At 44.7% G+C, this 21,543-nt stretch overlaps 1 protein-coding gene across 4 annotated transcripts in view; it reads left to right on the top strand.

Moving 5' to 3' along the window:
- snx14 (sorting nexin 14) overlaps positions 1–21,543 on the top strand; it is a 318,752-nt gene that overhangs the window by 57,692 nt on the left and 239,517 nt on the right. For all 4 annotated transcript variants that reach the window (XM_068044682.1, XM_068044680.1, XM_068044681.1 and 1 more), the window contains exon 7: positions 10,474–10,558. In XM_068044682.1, the coding sequence (XP_067900783.1) occupies positions 10,474–10,558 (85 nt within the window). The remainder of the gene's footprint in view (positions 1–10,473; positions 10,559–21,543) is intronic.

The raw sequence follows: 21,543 nt of genomic DNA, 5'->3' as shown, positions 1-21,543 counted from the left end.
TCCATGTCTCCGTTATAAAGACGTCTGCAAACGTGACATGAAATCGTGTGACATTGATCACAAGTCGTGGGAGTCAGTTGCCAGCATTCGCCAGAGCTGGCGGGCAGCCTTAAAGACAGGGCTAAATTGTGGCGAGTCGAAGAGACTTAGTAGTTGGCAGGAAAAAAGACAGAGGCGCAAGGGGAGAGCCAACTGTGCAACAGCCCCAACAAACAAATTTCTCTGCAGCACCTGTGGAAGAGCCTGTCACTCCAGAATTGGCCTTTATAGCCACTCCAGGCGCTGCTTCACAAACCACTGACCACCTCCAGGCGCGTATCCATTGTCTCTCGAGATAAGGAGGCCCAAAAGAAGAATCTATTTTCATGTTGATGGTTGAGAGATAAATGTTGGCAAGAATGCCCTGTTTTTCTTTGAAATAGTGTTGTGATCTTTTATGTCCACCTGAGAGGTTTTAACATGTCATCCAAAACACAGAACCTCTAACAGTGCAGAGCTTCCTCAATATTGCACTAGAGTGTCAGCCTGGATTATGTGTTCAAGTCAGACTTGAACCCACAATCTTCTGATTCAGAGATGAAGGTGCTATCCATAGAGTTGCAAAAATAGGAAGTGAATGTCTTGAGTCTTTATTTCACCAGGGTATTTTTAGAACTCAGGAAGGAATAAAGTGGCACAGTGGTTAGCACTGCAGCCTCACAGCTCCAGCGACCCGGGTTCAATTCTGGGAACTGCCTGTGTGGAGTTTGCAAGTTCTCCCTGTGTCTGTGTGGGTTTTCTCCGGGTGCTCCGGTTTCCTCCCACAGCCTAAAGACTTGCAGGTTGGTAGGTAGATTGGCCATTATAAATTGCCCCTAGTATAGGTAGGTGGTAGGGAAATATAGGGACAGGTGGGGATATGGTAGGAATATGGGATTAGTGTAGGATTAGTATAAATGGGTGGTTGATGGTCGGCACAGACTCGGTGGGCCGAAGGGCCTGTTTCAGTGCTGTATCTCTTTAAAAAAAAAACTGAAATTTTCTTGGGGGCACAGTGGCCATAAAAGCAATGAGAAAATAAGGAGAGGTGAGGAATGTGTTTGATAACATTTTGAATAATTATTGGTTGGGGTCATTTATAGTGTCAAACCAGAGTGACATCAAGGCGAACATCAAGATTTTCTTCATCCTTAAAGGTGTTCAGAGGGTGAGAGAGACAGAGGGAAATATCCTGACTCCAGAAAAGAATGCAGAATCTGCTCTGGCTGCGGTCGATGGGAGTCGAGGTCAGGGAGGATCTCCAAAAGGTGAAGAGCCAGCAGGCCTTCCTCTTTGCCACGGAGGCCTCCAAGCTCATCTTCCGGTCCAGAGTCCACTCCGTTGAGCTGGATGAGACTTGCTTGCGTTTCTTCCAGAAGGTAGACAGAGAGAGCACTGTGATCAGCAGTCTGAAAGAAGACGACGCCCCAGCTCGGTAATGTCATTGCCGTCTGACATACGAAGGATTAGCAAATCCTTTTATGCTGGACTACACGACTTGAAGCCCAAGGACAGAATGGCCTCCCAGTCCTTCCTGTCATCTGTCACGGAGGTCTTAGATGACAGAATGCTGGAGAATCTGGACAAACCGCTAACTCTGGACGAATTGACATAGGCCGAGACAAGTAACACTCCTGGTAGCGATGGCTTACCGATTGAGTTGTATTCGACTCTGTGGGACTGGATCGGCCCAGACCTGCTGGAAGTGTATGAGAGAATGCTTCTGATGGCAGCATGTCCGAACCCATGAGGAAAGGCATCATCGCCCTCGTCTACAAGGGGAAGGGGGACAGGGTGGAAATCCGAGATTGGCAGCCCATCTCCCTGCTTAATGTTAGACTACAAAATCCTGTTCAAGGTCATCGCCAATCAGATCAAGTCTGCTCTGGAGTTGGTGATCCACCCTGATCAGACCTGTACTGTACAGGCAGGAAGATCTATGATAGCCTTGTGCTACTCAGAAATACGATTGCCTACGTGCAGGACAGGGATTCAGCTTGGACCAGGAGAAGGCTTTTGACAGAACATCACACACCTACATGATGGACGTGCTCTCCAAAATGGGGTTTGGGGAGGAAATCCGCAATTGGATCCAACTGCTCTACACAAACATCAGTAGCAGAGTCTCAAATCATGGGTGGGAATCAAAAAGTTTCCCGATCAAATCTGAAGCCAGACAGGGCTGTCCCCTCTCCCCTGACTTGTTTGTTTGCTGTATCGAACCTTTTGCTGAGTCCATTAGGAAGGATGTGGGTATAAGAGGGGTGACAATCCCAGGCAGCAGAGGCACTCAGGTCAAAGCCTCCCTGCACGTGGATGACGTCGCTGTCTTCAGCTCGGATCTGTGGTCCGTTCGCAGGCTGATGAGCATCTGCGACCGGTTCAAACTGACCTCAGGAGCCAAAAGAAATCACGGCAAAAGTGAGGCCATATTCTTTGGGAACTGGGCTGACCGGTCCTTTGTTCCCTTCACCGTCCGGTCTGTCTACCTGAAGGTGCTGGGGATATGGTTCGGAGGAGGCGGGGCATGTGCCAAAATCTGAAGGAGCGTATAGCCATGGTAAAACATAAACTGAGCGTGTGGGAACAGCGTTCTCTTCCCATTGCAGGTAAGAACTTGGACATCAGCTCATGTTGTTACTGTACGTGGCGCAGGTCTAGCCCATACCCCATTCCCACGCCGTGGTGGTCACCCGAGCCATCTTCCGCTTTATCTGGGCATCGAAAATGGGACGCAGGGACACGATGTTCAAACATCTGGATAAAGGGGGAAAAAAATGTACCCAACGTGGCCCTCATCCTGATGGCCACCTTTGTGTGCGTCTGCATCAAGCTGTGTGTATAACCCCAGTACGCAAACACCAAGTGTCACTGTGTGCTGAGGTTCTATCTGTCCCTGGTGTTGCAAAAGATGGGTCTGGCCACATTGCTGTGGAACGTTCCATTCAGTTGGACCGTGCCATACCACCAATCCTTGGTGGAAAAGTTTGTGCAGAAAAACAACTTTGACCACAAACCCATCAGACAGTGGTCTGCATGACATGTCCTCTAGGCCCTGTGGGAAAAGGAGATGGTGGGGCAGAATGTCTCATCGCCAAAACTTACAGACATGCATCAAGACGTAGCTGGGCTGGTGGTGAGAAGGGCCCACCCCGTCAGAACCTTCCTGCACGCCTGGAGTCTCACCACCTCTGCACACTGCCCTCGAGGTGGTTGTGGTGGGGAAGAGACTGTCGCCCACCTCCTTCTGGAATGTGCAAAGCAATTGTGGAAAGAGATGCAGAGGTTTTTGTCGAGGTTCAGCCCAAACAGCTCTAACACAAGATTGTGCTCTACGGGCTGTTCCCAGGGACGCACACCGAGATAAACATCAACTGCTGCTGGAGGACCATCAACTCGATGAAAGACGTTCTTTGGTCTGCCCGAAACTTGCTGGTGTTCCAGTGCAAAGGGTTGTCCACGACCGAGTGTTGCAGACTGGCACATTCCAAGGTGCAGGTCTGTGTGCTGAGGGACGTACAAAAGCTTGGGGCAGCCACTGCAAAGGCTCAATGGAGAAAGGCCACTGTGTAAGGCCCTCCTGTCATAGTAGACCGAGGGTCTGGAGCCCTTGTAAAACCCTTCGGGCTGTATGCACCAAAATATGGTTTTGCTGTGTAATGCAAGTGTACATTGCATGTAAAATGGAATGGCGAGAGTTGTGAGGCAACTCGCCTTCTGTATCAAAGGAAACGGATTTCTTTTGCACTTTCTGGAATGTCAAATTGGAACTGTTTTGTAATGTATTTTTTACAGATTTTTATTAATAAAGTATATGTTTTGGAAAAATAACCACCAGCGTGACATCATGGTTCTGAAACATATATTGGCCAAACGGAGCTGGTGGTGATTTCATTGCCGCCCCCATGCATATTTTAACAGTTCTAAATCCTGAGAAGCGTGTAAATGAACAATTAGACGTGAAACCCTACTGGTACCTGTCATAGAGTCGTACAGCATAGAAACAGGCCCTTCGGCCCACCGCGTCCATGCCGACCATAATGCCTATCTATACTAATCCCATCTGCCTGCATTAATTCCATATCCCTCTATGCCTTGCTCATTCAAGTACCTGTCCAGATGCCTCTTAAATGTTGCTACTGTTCCTGCCTCCACCACCTCCTCAGGCAGCTCATTCCAGATACCCACTATTCTTTGTGAGAAAAATGTACCCCTTTGATCCCCTTTAAACCTCCTCCCTCTCACCTTAAATCTATGCCCTCTAGTTTTAGTCACTCCGACCATGGGAAACAGACTCTGGCTATCTACCCTATCTATGCCTCTCATAATTTTATATAGCTCTATCATGTCCCTCTCAGCCTCCTTTGCTCCAGGGAAAACAGACCCAGCCTATCCAATCTCTCTTTATAACTCAAGCCCTCCAAACCAGGCAACATCCTTGTGAATCTTTTTTGCACCCTCTCTAGCTTAATCACATCTTTCTTGTAGTGCGGCGACTAGAACAGCACACTACTCCAAATGCGGCCTAACCAACGTCATGTACAACTGTAACATGACGTCCCAACTCTTGTATTCAATGCCTCAGCCAATGAAGGCAAGCATGCCATACGCCGCCTTCACCAACCTGTTTACCTGTGTTGCCACTTTCAGGGAACTATGTACTTGCACCCCAAGGTGTCTCTGCTCAAGGACACTCCCCAGGGCCCTGCCATTTACTGTATATGTCCTGCCCTGGTTTAACTTCCCAAAATGCATCACTTCACACTTGTCTGCGTTAAATTCCATTTGCCAATCCCTTGCCCACTTTCCCAGTTGATCTACATCCTGTTGTAACCTTAGACAACCTTCTTCATTGTCCACTATACCACCAATTTTGGTGTCATCTGCAAACTTACTAATCATGCCCCTTACATTCACATTCAAGTCATTAATATATATGACAAACACCAGAGGGCCCAGCACTGATCCCTGCGGCACACAACTGGTCACCGGCCTCCAATCTGAAAAACAACCCTCCACTATCCCCTCTGCCTCCTATCACCAAGCCAATTTTGTATCCAATTTGCTAGCTCACCCTAGATCCCATGTGTTCGAACCTTCTGGACCAGCCTACCATGTGGGACCTTGTCAAAGGCCTTGTTAAAGTCCACGTAGACAACGTCCATTGCCCTGCCCTCGTTGATCTTCTTGGTCACTTCCTCGAAAAACTCAATCAAATTCGTGAGACGTGATTTCCCACGCACAAAGCTATGCTGACTATCCCTAATCAGACCTTGCCTTTCCAGATGCATATAAATCCTGTCTCTCAGAATTCCTTCCAATAACTTTTCCACCACTGATGTAAGGCTCCCCGGCCTGTAGTTCCCTGGCTTATCCCTGCTGCCCTTCTTAAATAAAGGCACAACATTAGCTATTCTCCAGTCTTCCGGTACCTCACCCGTGGCTAACGATGATAAAAAAAAAATCTCTGCCAGGGCCCCAGCAATCTCCTCCCTTGCTTCCCATAGCATCCTAGGATACACCCGGTCAGGCCCTGGGGATTTATCCACCTGAATGCACTTCAAAACTTCCAACACCACCTCCTTTGAAATGTTGATATGCTCCAGGATATCGGTGTTCCCCCCCACCTTGAACTCAGTAGCCTCCATGACCTTCTCCACGGTAAATACGGAGGAGAAATATTCATTTAAGACCTCGCCCATTTCCTGTGGCTCCACACATAGATTGCCACACTGACCCTTAAGGGGACCTACTCTCTCCCTAGCTACCCTTTTACTCTTAATATACTTATAGAATCTTTTAGGATTCTCCTTTATCTTATCTGCCAGGGAAATCTCATGGCCCCTTTTTGCCCTCCTAATTTCCTCCTTAAGTGTAGTCATACATCCCCTATATTTCTTGAGGGACTCGCTTAATCCCAGCTGCCTAAACCTGACATACGCCTCCTTCTTTGTCCTGACCAGACCCTCAATATCCCTCGTCAACCAAGGTTCCCGAAACTTGTCAGCCTTGCCCTTCCATCTAATAGGAACATTCTGGCCCTGAACTCTTCCTATCTCACTTTTAAAAGCCTCCCACTTGCCAGACGTCCCTTTACCTGTAAACAGCCTCTCCCAATCAATTTTTGAAAGTTCCTGTCTGATGCCATCGAAATTAGCCTTCCCACAATTTAGGACTTCAACCTGAGGACCAGTCCTATCCTTTTCCATAACTATGTTGAAGCTAATAGAGTTATGGTCACTGGTCCCAAAGTGCTCCTCCACTGACACATCAACCACCTGCCCATCCTCATTTCCTAAGAGGAGGTCGAGTGTAGCCCCTTCTCTAGTAGGGCCATCCACATACTGCTTCAGAAAACTAATCTGGACCCACTTTACAAATTCTTCCCCATCTGATCCCTTAGCACTAAGGCAGTCCCAGTCAATATTAGGGAAGTTAAAATCACGTATTATTACAACCCTATAATTCCTACACCTATCTGTGATTTCTCCTCGGGATATCCTCTCTAAGTACTGCCGTGATGTCCTCCCTAATAACTCCCCCTCCTCTCTTACCTCCACCTCTGTCACGCTGGAAAGATCGGTATCCCGAACATTGAGCTGCCAGTCCTGCCCATCCCTCAACCCCGTTTCCGTAATAGCAGTAATATCACAATCCCATGTACTGATCCATGCTTTGAGTTCATCTGCCTTGCCTGTAAGGCTTCTTGCATTAAAGTAAATGCAGTTTAGCCTACCAGACCTTCCACGCTCCCTGTCCTGCCCCTGCCCGGCCTGCCTACTGGACTTGCTTGCTTTAACCTCTGCATTTGCCTCAACTATCTCGTCTGAGAGACTACTACTTTGGGTCCCACCCCGCTGCAAGACTATTTTAAACCCGCCTGAGTAGTGCTAGCAAACCTGCCCGCCAGGATATTGGCCCCCCTCCAGTTTAGATGCAACCCGTCCTTCTTGTACAGGTCACCTTTGCACCAGAAGAGATCCCAATGATCCAAGTTCATGAAGCCCTCCCGCCTACACCAGCTCTTCAGCCACGCATTCATTTGTCTAATCCTCCTATTCCTACCCTTACTAGCACGTGGCACGGGGAGTAATCCTGAGATTGCAGCCCTAGAGTTCCTGCTTTTTAACCTTCTGCCTAACTCCCTGTATTCACTTTGCAGGACCCCATCTCTCTTCCTGCCTATGTCGTTGGTACCAATATGGACCACGACCTCTGGCTGCTCACCCTCCCCTTTCAGAATGTCCTGCAGCCGCTTCGAAACATCCTTGACCCTAGCACCAGGGAGGCAACATACCATCCTGGAGTCTTGTTTGCGGCCACAGAAACGCCTATCTGCACCCCTTATGATAGAATCCCCTATCACTATAGCTCTTTCAACCCTGTTCCTCCCCTGCTGACAGCAGAGCCCTCCTTGGTGCCACGAACTTGGCTGTTGCTGCTTTCCCCTGGGAGGTCATCTCCCCCCCCCCCCCCCCCCCAAACAGTATCCAAAGCGGTATATCTGTTTGAGAGGGGGATGGCCACAGGGGACTCCTGCACTACCTGCCTGCGCCTACTACTCCGTCTGGTGGTCACCCATCTCTCTTCTGCCTGTGCAGCCATTACCTGCGGTGTGACCACCTCACTAAAAGTGCTATCCGTGATGTCCTCAGCATCGCGGATGCTCCACAGTGAATCCGCCTCCAGCTCCGTAATGCGGGTAGTCAGTACTGCAGATGGATACACTTCCTGCACACATGGTCGTCGGGAACACTGGACGAGTCCCTGATTTCCCACATAGCGCAGGAGGAGCATATCACGGGGCTGAGCTCTCCTGCCATGATAATTAGGTTAATTAGTTACTCCCTGAATTAAAAAATACTAATTATACTAGGGGCCTTGTTCTACCCACTTCAATCTAAAATTAAAAAAAAAAACACTTTAGTAGTACTCACATTATCTCCAGAGGTTTTATTTTCGACTGAAAAAACTTACCCCTTATTTTTTAAGATATTCTGACAGCTACTACTCACCAACCAATCACGTTGCAGCTCTCCTGCGATGTCACTGTTGGCTTCCCCTTTCAAAACTAAGGCGCGCTGCCGCTGCTCTTTTTAAGCACTGCTGGTGTATTTGATACCATAGTTGACCTCTTCAGAAGTGGCATGTTGAAATAAAAATACTTTTAAAAAAAAAAATTTAAAAAAACTTGTTTTAGCAGTGCGAGTTGTTGTGATGCTGAAGGGGGGAAGGAGAATGCATAGGATTTTTTTTCTTTTTATGCTGCTTTGTGGGGTTAAGTGCCAAAGTAAAATGATGAACGTGGATCACATTCCTAGAGGTGTGCTATTAATATAGCATTGAAGATGGTTTTATCTCCGTAAAATGCTGCTGATTGCAAATGGCATGACCTTCATACAGTGGGTGACAGCGGGCGTTTACTTTTTCATGGATCTTGTGATCTGGCATTGAACTAATCACTTCCTCCTCTCGAGTGCTAAAAACACTCAGCCAGCTCAGTGTTTTTTTTTATTCTTTCATGGGACGTGTTGTTGCCCATCGCTAATTGCCCTTGACAACTGAGTGACTTGCTCAGCCATTTCAGAGGGCAGTTAAGAGTCCACCACATTGCTGTGGGTCTGGAGTCACATGTAGGTCAGACCAGGTAAGGACAGCAGATTTCCTTCCTCAAAGGATTTTAGTAAACCAGATGGGTTTTTAGAACAATCAATAGTTTCATGCCACCATTACTGTGCACAGACCTTGACAGAATACCTGTAGAATCCTATATAAAACTATTGGGAAGACTGAAGCCATTGTCTTCAGTCCCTGCCACAAACTCTGTTCCCTAGCCACATACACTGTCCCTGGCAACAGCCTGAGGCTGAACCAGACTGTTTGCAAACTCCGTCATATTTGACCCCGAGATGAGCTTCCGACCGCATAGCTGTGGTGTCACTAAGACTTCCTATTCCACCTCCGTAACATTGCTTATCTCTTCTGCTGTCTCAGCTTATCTGCCTTTGTTACCTTTAAGACTAGACTATTCCAACGCTCTCCTGACATGCCTCCCATTTTCTACCCTCTAAATTTGAGGTCATACAAAACTACAGGGCCCATGTCCTAATTTGTGCTATGTCTTGTTCTCCCAACATCCCTGCATTCACTGATATACATTGGTTCCCAGTTAAGCAAAGTCTGGGTTTAAAAATTCTCATCCTTGTTTAACATCTCTGTGCTCGCCCCTCCCTATCTCTGTAATCATCTCTAATAGTCTCTCACTGTACCTGCGAACATCTGTCTCTGCATTAATGCTCTTATTTTACTCACAGCCCATTGTCTCTGTATTAATGTCTTTTTGTACCTGCAGAACCTTGTCAATGTATTAATGTTGTCTTTGCTTGTACCTGTAGACCTTTGCTGTACCTGCAGATACCCATGTCTGTATTAATGCTCTCTGACTGTACTTGCAAATCACTATTTCAGCATTAATGCCTTCTCAGAGGGTTTTAGGGCTGGAGGAAATAAGAGACGGGGAGGAGCAAGGCCATAGAAGCTTTGAAAACCAGGATGAGAATTTTAAAATTGAGTTGTTGCTTAACTGGAGCCAATGTAAGTCAACGAGCGCAGTGACTGGACTTGGTCAAAGTTAGGACATGGCAGCAGAGTTTTGGATGACTTCATGTTTACGAAGGGTAGAAACTGGGAGACTGGCCAGGAGGGTGTAGGAATAGTTAAGTTTAGAGGTAATAAAGGCATGAAACGGGTTTTCAGCAGCAAGTGAGCTGAGGCAGAGTCGGGTGATAGCATTAGGTGGTGTAACTAGTGGAATAACTAGAGGAATAAAAGAATTTAATATTTTAAATAGGTATTTAGAAACAATGCCAAGGTGCTACTTAATGCTGTTCAATCTGTAGCTGAATCCTTTGAGTCTGTTTCAAGCTTTCTTCTGTGTCTGGGCTCTGAATCTTAACTCTACCAGGTCAGAGTCTGGCATGCACTTGGACATCCCGTTTCTCCCAGTTTGAGAAGACAAGATGATGCCCATAATCTTGAATCAATAATATTTACTTAAAACATGGCGCCAGTTTAGAAAATTATTTTTTTCAACCTGAGAATATGAAGTCTCCTAAGCAGTTGTGAGAAGTCTATCTGATTTTTGCCACAAAGTCCTGATTAAAGCATGAACTTTGTAAGTTGTATAATATTGCAGGTCAGGCAGCAGAGTTAATGTTTCAGGTCAATGACCTTTCATCAGAAGGTCTGAACTAATGAAAGGACATTGATCTGAAATATTAACTCTGTTTCTCTCTCCACAGATGCTGCCAGACCTGCTGAGTATTTCCAGTATTTTCTGTTTTGATTTCAGATTTCCAGCATCTGCAGTATTTTTCTTTTGTAATAATACTGCAGTTTTGTAAACCTAATAGTTATGGAATTCTTTTTCAGTTGTGTTTCTTTTCTTTTTATTAGGTTGATATTCCAGTCCTTGTAAACCGGAAATTGTTAAAAGCGGCAGTGAAGCATATTGAAGTCATATCAAAAGCAAGGCAAAAAGGTATTAAAAGTACATCTATCTGTGAAAAATCCTTCTCCAAGAAAAATGCAGGGTTTGTAAATCCATGTAGTACTACAAAATGCCCTATAATGGAAATAGAGATGTACCACATGAGTAAAATAGTTAGTGTTACTTATTAATCAATTTCTGCTTGACTGTTAACTATTTTTGGTTGTAAAAGATTGACAAATTGGTCTTTTCACCAATGCAGTATATCAGTGAGGCTTTGCAGTAGTAGTGGTGGTGACCTGCCTAAGGGCAGGTCCTCTTCTGCTCATTTCTCTGTGCCTCCCAGTCTGCGCTTTCTTCTTCAGTTGCTCATACAAGCTTCCCGTCATGAGCAACATGACGAGGGAAAAAGTACATGAGCTGGTTTCCCATTCCCTTCCTCGTGTGCTTTAAAAGTGCCTGTAAGCAGCTGTTGTCCCTCGAGGTTCTAGCTCTTCAGCCATCATAACCGAAAATTTGTTGGTTCTGCTGCTGTTGGCCATGGCTCGTAACCTTTACTGGGCTTGGTTTGCATACTGTGATTTAATTCCTGAGTAGAGTGGATGGCTGTAATCTTAGAATCTAATTGCAGAAATAATCCTGTTTATCCACATCTGTCATCTGATGGGCCTATAAGTACATTGTATGAATATAACCTATTACTTATTAGTGTTGCAGAATGGAGTACTTACCATCTCAGAAAATTTTCATCAGTATTAAGCACCAGGTGAGGTATAGTCAGAGCTCACTCTTGTCAGCCCCAACAAGGTGCTTCATCCCCAATTTAGAACCTCTTACTGTAATATTGTAACATTTCCATTTCCGATAACAGTTATCCTGTGGCATTGCTAACTGAGATTGCCAGGTTAATACTGAGTTAGGTACAGTTTTGTGCTGTGGGACTGAATTTACATCAGCCATAACTCACTCTGCATATGACTTGGCATAGAAAGGAGAATTTGATTTCAACACTATAGGCTGAAATTGAACTCAAAATCCAACAAATAAACAGCCTGTCTGACCCACCTCACCACCTGCTTCTCCTGTTTTGTGTTTAAGGTCCAGTGCTCCATTTAGAAATTGCTTTGAAAACTGAAAAAATAATTACTTTTGAAATGTAGCCACTGTTGTAATGTAGGAAATGTGGTTGCCAATTTGCGCACTGGTTCCACAAACAACAATGACCAGATAGACTGTTTTTTTTAGTGATGTTGGTTGAGGGATAAATACTGGCTAGGACACTAGAGGGGAACAGTAACATAGTGGTTATTTTACTGGACCAGTAATCCAGATGCCTGGACAAATGATCTGGAAACATGAGTTCAATCCCACCACACCAGCTGGGAATTTAGATACACCTGGAATAAACAGTATCGGTAATGGTGACCACAAAATTACTGGATTGTCGTAAAAATCCATCCTTTTAGGGAAAGAAATCTGCTGTTCTAATCTGGCCGATATGTAGCTCCTGACACCACCTCGCCACCACCTAGCAAGCCACTCAGTTGTATCAACCGCTACGAAAAACTTTAAGAATAAAGCAGGGTGCATGACCCAGCATCAACCTAGGCACTGGATTCGAACACAACTAAGGCACATCCAGCTCAGTTGACACTGCAAAGTCCTCCTCACTAACATAAGAAATAGGAGCAGGAGTATGCCATTCAGCCCCTCGACCCTGCTTTGCCACTCAATAATATCATGGCTGATCCACCTCATCACCTTCCCACACGATGCTCATTTCCTTTGATTCCCTAAGAATTAAAAATAATCTGCCACCTACCATGCCCAGCAGTCTGCCATGATTTGAATAATCTCAATGACTGAGTATCCACAGCTCTCTGGGACAGAGTTACAAAAGATTCACAACCCTTTGAGTGAATAATTTCTCCTCATCTAAGTCCTAAATGGCCGACCCCTTATTCTGATAGTGTGACCCCACCCTAGTTCTAGACTCCCCAGGCAGGGGAAACTTCCTTCCAGCATCTCCCTTGCCAAGCCCCTGAAGAATTTTGTTTCAATGAGATCACCTCTCATTCTTTTAAATTCTAGGGATTATTGGTCCAGTTTACTCAATCTCTTCTCATAGGGCAATTTTGTCATCTTAGGAATCAGTCCAGTGAAAGGCCTTTTGCACTTCCTCCAAGGCAAGTATGTCTGTCCTTCCTTGTGTAAGGAGACCAAAACTAGATAGTACTCCAGGTGTGGTCTCACCAAAACCCTATACAATTGCAGTAAGACTTCTTTACTCTTAGCCTTTATGACAAAGGGATTGAAGTATAACATATCATTTGCTTTGCTAATTGCTTACTGCACCTGCCTGTTAACTTACTGTGGTCATGTACAGACAGCCAGATCCCTCTGAAAATACCAACATTTCCCAGTCTCTCCATTTAAAAAAATTCTGCTTTTCTATATTTCCTTCCAAAGTGGATAACTTCACATTTCTCCGCATTGTATTCCATCTGCCACCACCTTGCACACTCATTTAACTTGTCTAAATCTTTTTGCAACCTCTTTGTATCCTCCGCACAGCCTACTTTCCCACCTAACTTTGTATCATCTGCAACCTTGGATACGTTACACTTGGATCCCCTCATCTAAGTCATTGAGAATAGATTGTAAATAGCTGAAGCTTGAGCACTGATCCTCGTGATCCCTCACTAGTTACAGCCTGTCAATCTGAAAATAACCCATTTATTCCTACACACTCTCTTCTGTCTGTTAATCAATCCTCAATCTGTGCTAATGTATCACCCCCAATCCCATGAGCCCTAATTTTGTCTAGTAACCTCCTATGCGACACCTTAGCGAATGCTTTTTGAAAATCCAAGTACACTACATCCACTGGTTCCCCCTTATCCACCCTATTAATTAAATCCTCAAAAACAGATTTTCAACAGATTTTTCAAACAGGATTTCCTTTTCATAAATCTACATTGATTCTGCCCAATCATATAATTTTTAAGTGCCCTACTATCACGTCGCTAATAATAACTCCTAGAATTTTCCTCATGACTGATGTCAGGCTAAATTACATAGGATATATGGCATAGAAATTGGCCATTTTGCCCAGGCTGTCCATGCCGGTATTTATACTCCAGTCGAGCCTCCTTCCATCTTTGCTCATCTAAATCTGTTATCGTAACCCTTTATTCTCTTCTCCCTTATATGCTTGTCCAGCTTCGCCTTAAATACATCTATAGTATTCCCTTCAGCCGCTCCCTGTGGTAGCAAGTTGCACATTCTCAGCACTCTCTGGTTAAAGAGGTTTCTTCCAAATTCCCTATTGGATTTCTTGGTGACTATTTTCTATTGATGGCTTCTGGTTATCCTCTTCCCCACAAGTGGAAACATTCTCTCTGTATCCACTCGATCAAAACCTTTCAGAATTTTGAAGATCTCTATTTGGTCACCTCTCAGCCTTTATCATGAGAAAAGAGACCCAGCCTGTTCATCCTTTCCTGATATACCTATGCATTTCTGTTATCATCCTTGTAAATCTTTTCTGCACCCTCTCCAGTCCCTCTATATCCTTTCTCATAATATGGCGACCACAACTGCATGCAGTACCCTAAGTGTGGTCTAACCAAGGTTTGATACAGGTTTAGCATAATTTCCCTACTTTTCAATTCTATTTCTCTAGAAATAACGCCTGGTGCTTGGTTTGCTTTTTTTTTTATGGCCTTGCTAACCTGTGGCGTAACCTTTAGTGATTGGTGTATTTGTACTCTGAGATCCCTTTGTACTACCTCACATTTGTCTGTGTTGAACTTCATTTGCAAATTAATTGCAAATTGTGCAAGTTTATTAATGTCCTCCTATAATTTGTTACAGTCCCTCCGCTTTGGTGTCATCTACAAATTTAAAAATTGTGTTTCCAAAGTCCAAATCATGAATGTAAATTGTGAACAGCAATGGTTCCAGCATTGAAATAAAAACAAAATGCTGGAAATGCACAGCAGGTCTGGCAGCGTCTCTGGAGCGAGAAACAGTGTTCGCGTTTCAGGTCTGTGACCTTTCATCAGAACTGATCCTTGTGGAATACCGCTGCCCACCTTTTGTCACTCTGATTATCTAGCCTTTACACCTACTCCCTGCTTTCTGTCTTGAAGCCAGCTAGCAATCCCTTTTGTCATTTGTCCCCTGACTCCACATTCTCTGATCTTATTCATTACTCTATTATGGGGCACATTATTGAAGGCCTTTTGAAAATCCAGATAAATTACATCTTCTATATTCCCATTGTCTACTCTTACCTCCTCAAAAAATTCAATAAGGCCAGTCAAGCAAGATTTTCTCTTTTAAAATCTTTGCTGATTATTTGTTATATTTTTCTTTTCTGAATTTTCTTCCATTCTCCCCTTTAGTAGGGATTTCATTATTTTTCCGACCACCAATGTTAAGCTGACTGGCTTATAATTCCCTGAGCAAGTTCTGTTCCCCCTTCTTAAATATAGGAATTATGTCAGCTTTCTGCCAGTCCTCTGGCACGAAACACTTTTTGAATGAATTATTAAATGTAGTAATTCCTTTGCTATCACTTCCCTTGATTCTTTTAAAATGTGCAGATGCAATGGTCTGATTAGTAAGTTTGCGGACGACACAAAGGTTGGTGGAGTTGCGGATAGTGATGAGGATTGTCAGAGGATACAGCAGGATATAGATCGGTTGGAGACTTGGGTGGAGAAATGGCAGATGGAGTTTAATCCGGACAAATGTGAGGTCATGCATTTTGGAATGTCTAATGCAGGTGGGAAGTATACAGTAAATGGCAGAACCCTTAGGAGTATTGACAGGCAGAGAGATCTGGGCGTACAGGTCCACAGGTCACAAAGTGGCAACGCAGGTGGATAAGGTAGTCAAGAAGGCATATGGCATGCTTGCCTTCATCAGTTGGGGCATAGAGTATAAAAATTGGCAAGTCATGCTGCAGCTGTACAGAACTTTAGTTAGGCCACACTTAGAATATTGCGTGAAATTCTGGTCACCACACTACCAGAAGGACGTGGAAGCTTTGGAGAGGGTACAGAGGAGGTTTACCAGGATGTTGCCTGGTCTGGAGGGCATTAGCTATGAGGAGAGGTTGGATAAACTCGGATTGTTTTCACTGGAACGACGGAGGTGCGGGGGTGACATGATAGAGGTTTACAAAATTATGAGCGGCATGGACAGAGTGGATAGTCAGAAGCTTTTTCCCATGGTGGAAGAGTCAGTTGCTAGCGACATAGGTTTAAGGTGAGAGGGGCAAAGTTTAGAGGGGATGTGCGAGGCAAGTTCTTTACACAGAGGGTGGTGAGTGCTGGAACTTGCTGCCAGGGGAGGTGGTGGAAGCAGGTACGATAGCAACGTTTAAGAGGCATCTTGACAAATGCATGAATAGGATGGGAATAGAGATATACAGTCCGCAGAAGTGCAGAAGGTGTTAGTTTAGGCAGGCATCAAGATCGGCGCAGGCTTGGAGGGCCGAATGGCCTGTTGCTGTGTTGTACTGCTCTTTGTTCTGAAATGCATCTAGTCCAAGCGCTTTTTATCCTCTTTGAGTTTGATCGGTTTATTCAGTGGTCCCTTTTTTAATTTTAGATGCACTTATCTCATTACTTATCATTCAATGTCCTGTCTACCTGTTCTATCTCATTGGTAAATACTGAAGCAAAATAATTAATATTTCTGCCATTTCTCTATTGTTACTTGTGGTACTATCTTGTCTATCCCTTCATGATCCTATTCCCAGCCCAGCCTTCCATTTTTATTCATGTCTGTAAAATATTTTCGTATTTTGTTTTATGTTCCTTGTTGATTTAGTTTCGTAGTTCCTCTTTGCCGTCTTAAATTTTTTGAATTCTGTCCTAACTTCTCTGTATTCTGTTCTATCATGCACCCCTCTGCTGTCCATGTACTTAATCTATGCCTCTTTCCTAAACTTTAATTGTTCCCTTATGTCTTTATTCCCTAGTCTCACTAGTGTTTAGTTTGTTCTTTCATTTTAGTGGAATATATTGTCCTGCACTCTGTTGAGCAGCGTTTTAAATGCTTCCCATTGTTCTGCATCTTTGTTTGCCAATATTGTTGCTCATTTTGTTTTCCCAAGTTCTAATCTCAGCCCCTGGAAATCAGCTTTTCTCCAATCCATTTACCTGGTTTTCATTATACTTATGTCCGTCTCTGCTACCGGCCTGGAATTTTACGCTGCCCCAGTGGGTTGGATGGTGGCATAAAATTGAGCGGCAGGCTCCGGGAGGCCTAACCGCCCCAATTTTGCCGCCAACCAAGTTTACGGAGGTCCGGCGGGGGTGGGGGGTGAGAAGCGGCCTGCCCGCCCAAGGCCAATCAAGACCCTTAGGTGGCCACTTAACGGCCACTTAAGGGCCCGCCTCTAAGGGTATTTTACCCGTGGCAAGCAGGTGTGCTGGGGACGTGAAAGGCCGCCCAGCTATAGCTGCCGGCCTTCCCGCACCCCGGGGTGGGGGGGGGGTGGTCTGGCAGTTGGGCACAGGGTGCCCGATTGAGGTTGCCCCCACCTCCCAACCCAGCCCCGGGATCCAAGACGCCCCCCCCCCCCCCCTCGCCCCAAATGACCACCCTAGCCTCACCAGGGCATGACCGATTTCCCCTGGTGAGACAACCCAAACTTACCTTCAGTACCGGTTCCTTGGTATCCTCCTCGGTCGGTTGGGCTGCAGTCCCAGCAGTGGCCACCGCTCCCGGTGGCGCTGCTGAGACTAAGAGCTGCCAGCCCGCTGATTGGCTGGCAGCTCACTGAGGTGGGATCTCCTCCCTCAAGTGGGTGGAAGTCCCGCCTCGGGCCAATTAAAGCCTGGGGATCCATAAAATACAGGACGGATCCCCAGGCTGGGCAGCAGCTGGTTCAGCACCAACATTTATGTTGGAGTCCAGCTCCCATCTGCCCACTGTAAAATTTCGGCCACCATCTTTAAGCGAATTATGTTATGGTCACTATTGCCGAGATGTTCTCCTACTTTTACTTCTCTTATCTGCTCTGGTTCATTCCCCATTACTAGCTCAAATGGTGATTCTTCCCTTGTTGGCCTTTTTACATATTGGGTTAGAAAGGATTGATCCTTGATTTCTTTTATCTCTATCCTTTTGGAAATCTGTTTTTGTCTTGTTGATATTTACGTCTCTTTTTTTCTACCATCCTTGTGCCTAATAAGTATAGCTACTCCACCTCTCTGTTTTCCCCCTCTATCTTTTCTAAATATGTTATACCCTGTAATGTTTAATTCTCAGAGCTTATTTTTCTGTAGTCATGTCTCAGTAATCCCTACTGTATGTGGTTACTCACAATGCATGTTTGCCACCAGCTCCCCTGCTTTATTACACATGCTGTGTGCATTGTGGTAGGACATTTTAACTAATTATTAATAGGATTTCCTCTCACTTTAAGTGTAGCCATCATGTTAGACTCCTGCTCTATAACTCTATTTCTCCCTTGCCATCAATGACCTCGCTTAGCTCTCCTTCCCTGTTTTGTTTACATTTAGGCTGCTTACGTTTCTTGTAGATCCGTCCACCCATCTTACTACTTTAAAGTCTTTGCCATCTCCTGATTTACCCTTTCCACTAGAACATGGGTCCCATCTTGGTTCAGGTGGAGCCTGTCCCATTGGTCCAGCTCCTTCCTGTCCCAGAACTGGTGCCAGTGTTCCATGGAAAGGAACCCTTCATTCCTACACCAGCACTTTAGCCACATGTTAATTCTCCAGATCTGTCTGCTCCAATGCCAATTTGCATGTGGCTCGGATAATCCAGAGCAAGGGTCTGCAAACTGCGTCTCCAGAGCCTTGTGTGGCTCCTGACCTTCATTGATTGAACTCATTTTGATGGCAATTAAATGGCTTGTTTCGTTTTTTTAAACTTTTGTTAACCTAGTGAGAAAGTATTGTTCAATTAACTACTTCTTTGTTATAACCTTTAAAATGTTGTTGAAATGTGTGTCTGTCTTGTTTTTCATTATTATTGGCATTTGAGTAACAGCATTGCAGATCTTAATATATTGCATTTTGGAATAAATTTAAATAATATCTCCTTGTTATTAAGTTTGTCAACCCCTGATCCAGAGTATTGCCCTTGAGGTCCTGCTTTTTAATTTAGAGCCCAACTCCTGATACTCTTTCAGCAGGACTTCCTCCCTGTTCCTACCTATGTCGTTTGCTTCAACATGAATAATGACAGCTGGATTTACACTCTCCCTTTCCAAGTTCTTTTCCAGCTGCTGTGAGGTATCCCTTACTCTGGCACTGGCGAGGCAGCATGCCCTTTGGCATTCTCATTCTTGGCTGCAGAAGACTCTATCTATCCCCCTAATTATAGAGTCCCCTATTACTACCACATTTCTATTCTGCTCTCCACCGCCGACTTGGACAGCCTTCTGAGCTACGGTGCCTTGGTCTACATTATGGCTGTCCTTCCTGCAGACTTTCTCCTTGTCCTCACAGGTAGCAAATGCATCGTACCTGTTGGACAGGACCAGTATCTTTGAGTCCTCCTCAATCTCCCATAAATCCCTGCTACCTAGCTCCCGAACAGACGCACCTTCCCTTTCCTAAACCTTTTTTTTCTAGCATGAGACTATATTGTGGATAAAACTGTTCAACAATTCCTTCCCATCCCTTATGTGTCGGATTCTCTCCAACTCGCACTCCAGCCTCACAACCTGCTCTACCATATCTTAGACTAGCCTTATTTTGTTTATTTCATTAGTTAAAATCTTTATTCAATGATTATTTTTAGTTGTAAGCTAAATTGTAATTTAGTTGTAAACTATAGTTGTAATATATTACTCATATTTTTCCTGCCCTAATTTAGGGGAAAGAAATTCACCAGTCACCACCTGCTTACCTAATTAATGCCTCTAGGCAGCAGCTGTAAGGTCTCACTGTCTCCTGCTCCCTCTCTTGGACAGCTCCTTGTTTTGTCAAATACCAGAAAGCACCTCTTCCCGCACCTTCTCCCCCCTTCCCCCCCCGCCAGCCACTGTGCCGAATTCCCTCACTCACCAAATTCCCCGGTGTCTTGCAGGCCCCCACCTGCCAAGCATGAGGCATATTAATTTCGCCACATGGACATTACATTACAAACTGTTGTTGAAGTGAAGAAAGGACTTGCTTTAAAAAGAATTGCCAGATCTTGGCTGGAAAGATATTTGCATATTAATAGACAGTGCTTGGAAGGACAAAGCAGCCATTCCTTGACACATTCAACCCACAATGGACCCATGGCTGGAAATACATTTGCATATTAACAGACAGTGCTTGGAAAGGACAAAGGACCATTCCCTGACACGTTCAACCCACAATGGTTTGATCACCAGACGTTGAAGGCGGGGGAGCTCGCATTCCAGGTTGACTGCTAAGATGGCCGAATATACAAACGGACATGGCCAAACCAGCTAGTCACATGACTAACCTGCTGGGCAACCTGAGTGTTTTGAATTTGTACAAACAATTTGGGCAGAAAGCAGAATGCTCCTGGACTGAGAGGATCTCTCCTGGCTGGCTCGCCACAGCCTCTCCTGTCTGCCTGCTTCCATCTCTTTCTCACAAGCCTCTGAATCCACTGAAGACACAGGAACCCCAAGCAAGAAAAGTCTCCTACAGTGCACAAGGTTTAAGAAGAATACTGGGCCGCAACGAAAAGCAAGATCTACCTACAATCAAGGACTCTACAGTGTTCTTGAAGAACAGTAACAAAAACTCTTCAGATATTGCCTCAAACTTTTCCACTTTATTTTTCTCTTTTCTGTCTCTATTTGCATGTGTATCAAGTATGCATGCTAGCGTGGGCGTGTCGTGTATCCGTAGGCATCAACCGAATTGGAGTTTGTTTAATAAATTTCAACTTTTCTTCTTTAAACCTAATAAAGCCTGTTTATGCTGGTTTCTTTGCCTTATAATTGGAAAGTGGTGAGCAAGGATTCATAAAGGGGGAGCTAAAAACACAGTGTGTTTGAAATTAAACTCTGTTACGGTAAGACCAGGTGAAGGCTGAGAGGGAGCCCCAGACACCTTTCTTACCTGGTCGTAACACCGGGTTAAGTACTGTATAGAAGCAGTACTCTGTAGAGCTGGATTTCGGCTACTTGCCTAGCATTCCCTATTTTCTCTGAATCCTTTCTTGAATAGTAGTATTATATTTGCTGCCATCCAATCCACTGGGACTGTGTTTGGAAGATCAAAACCAATGTATCCACCTCTCCTAAAGCCCGAGGTTGTGGCCATCAAGTTTAGAGGATTTGTTGGCTTTTCTGTCCCATTAATTTCTCCAGTCCTTTTTTTGCTCATAGTAATATCCTTAAGTCCCTCACTTTTTATTAGACCCTTGGTTCTCCATTACTTCTGGAATGTTTGTTATGTCTTCTACTGTGAAGACAGTCACAAAGTATATGCCACTTCCTTATTTACCATTATAATTTCTCCTGTCTCCGCCTGTCAAGGGCCCAGGCATACTCTTGCCAATCTTTTTACGTTCTTATAGAAGCTTTTACAGTCTATTTTTATGTCTGTAGCTGCTTTACTCTCCTATTCTATTTTCTCATCAGTTTCTTGTCATCTTTCCTGAATTTTAAATTCCTCCCAATCCTTGGGCTTACTACTCTTTTTTTAGCAATGTTTATAAGAACATAAGAACATAAAAAATAGGAGCAGGAGTAGGCCATTTAACCCCTCAAGCCTGCCCCCACCTTTCAATAAGATCATGGCTGATCTGTCCCAGGTCTCAACTCCTCTTTTGGGCCTGCTCCGCATAACCCTTGACTCCCCGAGATTTCAAAAATTTGTCTCCTCCTTAAATACATATAGTGACCTAGCCTCCACAACTCTGAGGTAGAGAATTCCAGAGATTCACCACCCTCTGAGAGAAGAAATTCCTTCGCGTCTCAGTTTTAAATATGTGACCCCTTATTCTGATAAGAAATAAGCCCCTTCCTTTAATCTAATACCATCTTTAACTTCTTGTTAGTCATGGTTGGACCACTT

The sequence above is a fragment of the Heterodontus francisci genome, chromosome 13 (genome assembly GCF_036365525.1).
Source record: "Heterodontus francisci isolate sHetFra1 chromosome 13, sHetFra1.hap1, whole genome shotgun sequence".
NCBI classification, from domain to species: Eukaryota; Metazoa; Chordata; class Chondrichthyes; order Heterodontiformes; family Heterodontidae; genus Heterodontus; species Heterodontus francisci.
The sequence above is the reverse complement of the archived record's forward strand: the minus strand, read 5'-3'. Positions and strand labels throughout refer to the sequence as shown.